Genomic DNA, 6,410 nt, shown 5'->3' with positions numbered 1-6,410 from the left:
CTGATGACATCACTGTTTAGCAGTTTAGGAATTTGTACTTTGAACATCGACTCAAAGTCTGATGAAAATAGGGAGAGAAACCCTTCGGGTAAATTTCCTTCAGTTTTTGGGTTCTAGTTGCCTAAGACTGAAAATACAGCAAACTTTCGTTTTCGACTGCTAACTTTATTAAACTTGGCCAACATTTAAAATTCCACAGGAACATAAAATCTTTTACAACAGATGTTTCAGAGCAATAAAATTTTAAATCTATTGTATGTCCTCGCCACGCCTAGTGAAGCATGCTAGTTCCAATACGCATTCTCTTAACCATTGTGGTTGCTTAATTTTGCATATTCGTCCAGACTTCAGGCAGATGTTGGAGAATGCCATGTTGTCAAGAGCATTACATGTTTCGTGGTTATACAGTTCGTTCCGCTACTCCCGATCCCAAGACAGAAGCTTGGCTCAGGGAAGTCCTAAGCTCTGCTGCATCCACAGGCTCGTCTGGTCTGAATTTGTAGAAGATACCCGCAACAATACCGCCTACGCACGGCCCCACCCAGTACACCTGCAAGAGAAAGGCCGAATAAATATGAGGAAGTGTCAAAATTATAGTTTTGTCAGTAACACTATCATAACACATTTCACTTTTCATTGACTACACACCCAGTGGTTTGTCCATGAGCCTGTAACGAAAGCAGGTCCGAAGGAACGAGCCGGATTCATACTTGCTCCAGTATACTGCATCTGCAAACAAGGTAATTTAGTCATGGATGATTTCTCAGGAATATTTCTCGCTGACATTTAAATTAATCTGAATGACTGTACAGCTTATTGAATAGTAGGCGATCGTGTCATTCAGACGAGTTTTCTTTTTCCGCTGCAATCAGGTTTTGCTCTGATTATGTACAAACCGAACTTAATTTTACAACGTTGGCCATTTGGGCGCAATGCTCTGTAACATCTCACCGAATATCTGATTCCGTAGCAGTTTTATCTTCCTCTGAGATGAAACTCTCTAACGTGTTCTCACATTTTAAATCCGGAGCTTTGTGCTTGTCGAACTATACGTGGGTGTTTAGTCTGGCATGTACTGAACCTGACTTTAGTGTTCGTTGCAAGGAAGAACTTAATCTGGCGTACAAGACAAATGCGATACGGAGAGTTAATCGAGAGCAGATTTACAGTTATCAGATTGTGACCTTTGCGTCAGTATGTCACTTTGCTTGCTCTCTAAAGAGCAAATAGAAGTGTAAACATTCAAGAGTAATTTTATTTATAGTACACGTTATGGGCAGCTATTGAATGAAACTGAACAGCGAAGAAGTTGGAGAAGTTCTCTAGCTGCAGAACTGGTCAATACGGAGGTTTAACTGGAGGTATAAATTTCTACTGACATTGAACTGTCAGCAGTCCGTATCTCTTGTAAAAGACCGTAATGATTTCGCAAAACCTGACTGACGCCATGCGTTAATGGTCAAATTGCGAAATTTGAAGCAGCGGTGAAGTGTTTCATAGCTAGGCAGATAACTTATCAAATTATTAGTTTTATGTACAAACATAAGTCGAACGGGTGTTGCCGGTTCCTGTATATTAATCCAGGTACTATAATCTATATTACTTCCACAATTAAATCTGCAGCTGACTTAGGAAGAGTTTCAACGTTAGCACAGCAGTCGTCCATAGGCAACTATGGAACCGTATCACTCATCGAAATTAAGCCTTACTAAACCAATGCACAGGGTCCCTTGGCGGCTGACGAACATACCGCGAACAAATGGCAGGCTGTCACGGAGAGGCCGATAGTGAAAGGTCCTGCTGCTGCCGCCCCTCTCGCGGCGCCCAGCACTGCGCTGTACACGGCCATCACGAGCACGAACGAGGTGAGCATCTCCACGAAGTAGCCCTGCGTCGGTGTCACGAGCCGATTCAAGGCAGTAATGCCCAGCGTTGCTACCGTCTCGTTAGGTGTCAGGACCTGTAACAACCAGAACATACGGTTACAAGGCGGCTGCTGCTGCTGCGGCAGAAAGTAGCATGTTGAATTACCTCAGATCATAAGTTGACATAGCACGAAAATTAAGGCAGTTAATGTCTGTTACGGTTAACACGGCTCAACAAATTTTATGGTCTTAGTACTGTTCTTGTTCAGGAAAATCTTCGAATAAACTCAAGCGAACTATCGCTGACGTGTGCTTCACAAACATTAGGAATTTGCCCGTAAGCTTAACGTCCATCAATATGCCAACAACTTGAACTGCGTGCTTCCGTTTAGCACCTTTGCTTGCCTGTGTGTAACTAACGCTTACATGTTCAGGAGCCAATAAGGGAACAGGGGTTCCGCACTGAATTCGTTCCAACAGCCAGACGATAGTGGAAACTAGGCTTTCGATGTATGAAGATCGCCAAGGATTTTAGTCGCTGGTCCGATTCGCATTTTGCTGTCTCAGAACTTTGAACTGGTTCAAATGGCTCTGAGCACTATGCGACTTAACATCTGAGGTCATCAGTCGCCTAGAACTTGGAACTACTTAAACCTAACTAACCTAAGGACATCACACACATCCATGCCCGAGGCAGGATTCGAACCTGCGACCGTAGCGGTCGCTCGGCTCCAGACTAGCGCCTAGAACCGCACGGCCACTCCGGCCGGCCGAACTGAACTACTTACGGAATTACTGCGTCGTTCTCTGGCAACTAGTTCCACGTACAGTCATGGTCAGATTTTAAGGGATCTGAATTCGAGACGTACTCACTAGTCTGATGTGTGGGTTTGAAGCAATCTTTTGGCTCCCCATTTAATATATACTTGTTACAGCTAAATAGCTACTTCAATAGGCTCATCTCCGAGTACCTGGAGCATGGATGAGCCAGCGGTGGCGCCCACGCACTGCGCCGTCACGTACAGCAGAGCCTTCAGCGGGCCCAGGAAGCCGCCCACCATCAGGCCCACAGTCACAGCCGGGTTCACGTGGGCGCCACTTACGTGACCAAGCATCTGGAAGCAAATATTTCGCTTGTTATATTTATTTTTATTGACGTAACTTCTTACAGTACGACTACCAGGAGAGGCAGTCTTAGAGTGGAAATTGACAGCGTTAGTCTCAACACTTTGAAACAGGTCGAGCAACTTAGTATTTCATGTCGAGTTTATCTGTGACGATATGTTTGTCTACTGATTTCGAACGAAGCGCTACGTAACTAGTCTCTAAACATACTGTAACTGCGACGTTTGTTAAACGCTACAAGAAATAGCGAGTTTAAGTTCTCGTAACTGCTATTTTACTCTGCTCTTTCATGGCCCTTTATTATTCGTTTTCTAAATGTGGGGCCAGTGTTTCCAAAATGTGTTGAAGGTGTATAGCCTATGTGCAAAGGCATGCCGCCCTCAGGTTCCGAAATTTGAAGCTGAAGAACTTATTTGGAGTAGCAAAACCCTTATGCTGTTTTCACTTTTGTTATAAAAATTTGAGGTGTGCCTCAGTATTAACGGCAATTCGAACAAAAACCTTTCTCGAATACACACCGCGGATGTATATAAACTAGAAATGTATTCTTGCGAAGAAGAATCCCACAATCAGCCACTTAATGCTACTATACCAATAGCGCATTGGTCTGTCTGATAGGCAGGACTTGATCATGGTCTTACTTCAGCTGTTCAAGAGACAAATGGAATATAGGTGTTAACAGTTGCCTGTTGACTAAACAGTGTCAAAGATCTGCCGTGGAACTATTTGGGTAAGAAAATACCATTACAAGTTTTACTACTTTCTTTTGTATAAAAAAGAAATTTTAAGAATAATTAGGACGTAGACCCTTCAGTTTCCTGGTGTGGCACAACGTTCCTAATAATCTTTGTAATGTCTTATTTTGTGGTGACGCTGTGAGCACAATACTTTCATCTGAGTGCTCTCCGTTTCTTTGGCTGCTTATCAGTGCTGTGAAGTATACTCTGTCTTAAAGGTCAGATTCTGCTCATGCAAGCACGTCTATTTTCACGAACTATATTCTGACAAACTTCGTGGCAGATTAGAACTGTGTGCCGGACCGAGACTGTCCACGCAATGGCTTCTGCCTAGCCATTCGTGTAGCGTTCGTTTGAAGTTCGTATGTAATAGTGCCAGGTTTTCACGTTATGGGCCTGCCAATAAGTTATATAATTTCGCAGTGGAATACTTGTGCGAGTTCCCAGACTCCTTTAAGCCATTGAAGTTTAATGGGTTTGTTTAATTATCTCACCGAACGAGTGATTAGTTCAATACAGATGACAACGGTAACCATGACTTTCTAGATAAGACCGCCTTACCTCTAACCTTCACCACGGTGTAGATAATAGTTCAAGAGTTCACTTTCAGATTTTAATTGTTCATTTCGAAACCTACTTCGTTACCTCATCAGATTGTCAGTTCAGGACCGTTACTGCCTGTGCTTCATGACTTACGTCGATAGCCATACGAATCAGTCCATGGTTGTCATAAACTTAATGTTTGTAATTTAAGCTAATACGGCTGGCTGTAACAAACCTGGAGCGACGTTAATGTCGCTTCCTGCAATTATTACACGTCCTTTGAATTTCGGAAGTATCTGGCTGACTTCTAGTAAGGCACGATGAAGGCAGTACCAGCACCGACACTACTTGCAGAACTTTCTGCCGTTGCCGCTTTTGCTGTCCGCCGCCAAATCTCAGCCGCAACAAGCAATGACCTGGTACTAGCTCAGTAGCAGCAGTGTGATTCTGTCCTTAAGGTATTTCTGATTCGCGTCTCAGTATACTCATTGCAGTTTCATTACTTCCTCCAAGTTACCGGTACACTTGGTGAGTTTCTATCCTCCTGCAGTGCGACCATTACCGCTGTACCTACCTGCACAATGCATGCGACAGTAAGTCCAAATGTCAGGGCGATCTGAACGGTGGTCGGCTGGTAGCCTTCGGACCATGCTGTTGTCGATCCACACCCAACTAGCACCAGCAGGAACGTGCCGAGAAGCTCAGCAACCAGTTGTCTCAGCACTGTTTTCCAGGGCTTCAGGTCGTCCAACACCAACAGGTCCAGGAAACCTAGAATTAGCGTTTCTGAAGTAAATTGGCGATCGGAACATTGTACCTGCCAAGTCTAGACATTCGCACGTTCATGATTACACAAAAGAGCGGAAATCAAGTTATCAGTGATTGTCAAGGAGAATAAAGCCAGGTGAGTGAAAAATTAAGCCTTCAAGTCGTCACGAAAGTTTGGGAAACTGCTCAAAGAAGCCTTCGTCTGAAAATTAGAAGGCCTGACAATGAAAAATCTTACCGTAGTTTTTATGTCACCGCATCACGTTTGTCTGGCTATGTGAAGGCTAATCTCACCGACTACTGTTGAGATTCATACTGTTCCCTGATATTAAGGGTTATTCATTGAGAGGGTTTGGGTGTAACTTATTACTGGTACACCAGAAAATTTATCCGGCCAGTAGATACTAAATGCTGTTAATGTAAAGGTGCGGCGGGTCGCTAGTTAAAGAATTTAAGACTAATGGTTTAGGATAATTTGAGAATATTTAAGCCGTAGGAGACACCCCTCTGAACCTATTTAACTTTTAAGTCAAGGGATGAAAGTTGGATGAGAGCTTTTCAAGAGAAAAGCTGTCCTTAACTAGGGAACAAAAGTTAAAACCAGCGATCTCAAACGAGATCCAACTCTTAGTCGGATAAGAGAGCTGGGCCCGAATCGTTTAAGTTGCGTGTAATTTATTACTTTAAGTTTAGGAAAGATAATCAAATTTATGATTTAATTTTTAACAAACTGGACAGTATGGCTCAAATGTATAGTTATTAAACTGAAGGAACATTCAGTTTTCTAAATTGAAGGATACGCTACGGAAAGTGGAAGTGTAATACCAGCCAGTGACCATAAACTGGGACTCGCAATTGTGCGTCGTCTACGACGTCTGGATTACTCTTCAAGTGCTGTTCCCAACAGACGCCTACCAGCCACAGTAACACGCAAAAATCTAGATAATTTTAGGTGAATTTGATTACTTAACACTGGATATAAAATGTTTTCCAAGGTAACTTAACGAACTCTTATCTCTTGAATTCAGTTTTTGCATTAGGCGTAGATCTTGTTCAGATAACACATTGGAGGACAATTGACAAGTAGATTGTAAGGAGAAGCACTGAAAATCTAATGACTACGTGGAAGTTTAAGTGCGTACATACATACCATTTGTGGGCATACTGGATAGGAGGGGCACACTACAGCATTTGCAATATAAGCCGACAAATGTACGAAGATTCAGAAATTGCCAGAAGAGTAAGTAACGACATACTTAGGCTTAGGATAATGATGGCGCTTATCCACAATACTTTATTATGTTTGTTATATGTTTGGGCAATTTCTGACAATTTCCAACCCTAAATAACCAACGAGGTCGACTACTGATCA

The 6,410-nt window shown here is 42.8% G+C and overlaps 1 protein-coding gene across 1 annotated transcript; it reads right to left on the bottom strand.

Annotated features, from left to right (window-relative positions):
• Positions 1-400: 400 nt before the first annotated feature.
• On the bottom strand, positions 401-6,201 carry LOC126470952 (aquaporin AQPAe.a-like). Its single transcript, XM_050099001.1, has 6 exons — positions 6,189-6,201; positions 4,845-5,041; positions 2,837-2,980; positions 1,751-1,960; positions 649-729; positions 401-550 (listed from the first exon to the last, which is right to left on the bottom strand). The coding sequence occupies exons 1-6, from the start codon at positions 6,199-6,201 to the stop codon at positions 401-403; spliced, it is 795 nt and encodes a 264-aa protein (XP_049954958.1).
• Between the last annotated feature and the right edge of the window lie 209 nt (positions 6,202-6,410).

Source organism: Schistocerca serialis, chromosome 3 (assembly GCF_023864345.2).
Source record: "Schistocerca serialis cubense isolate TAMUIC-IGC-003099 chromosome 3, iqSchSeri2.2, whole genome shotgun sequence".
Lineage (NCBI taxonomy): Eukaryota > Metazoa > Arthropoda > Insecta > Orthoptera > Acrididae > Schistocerca > Schistocerca serialis.
The sequence above is the reverse complement of the archived record's forward strand: the minus strand, read 5'-3'. Positions and strand labels throughout refer to the sequence as shown.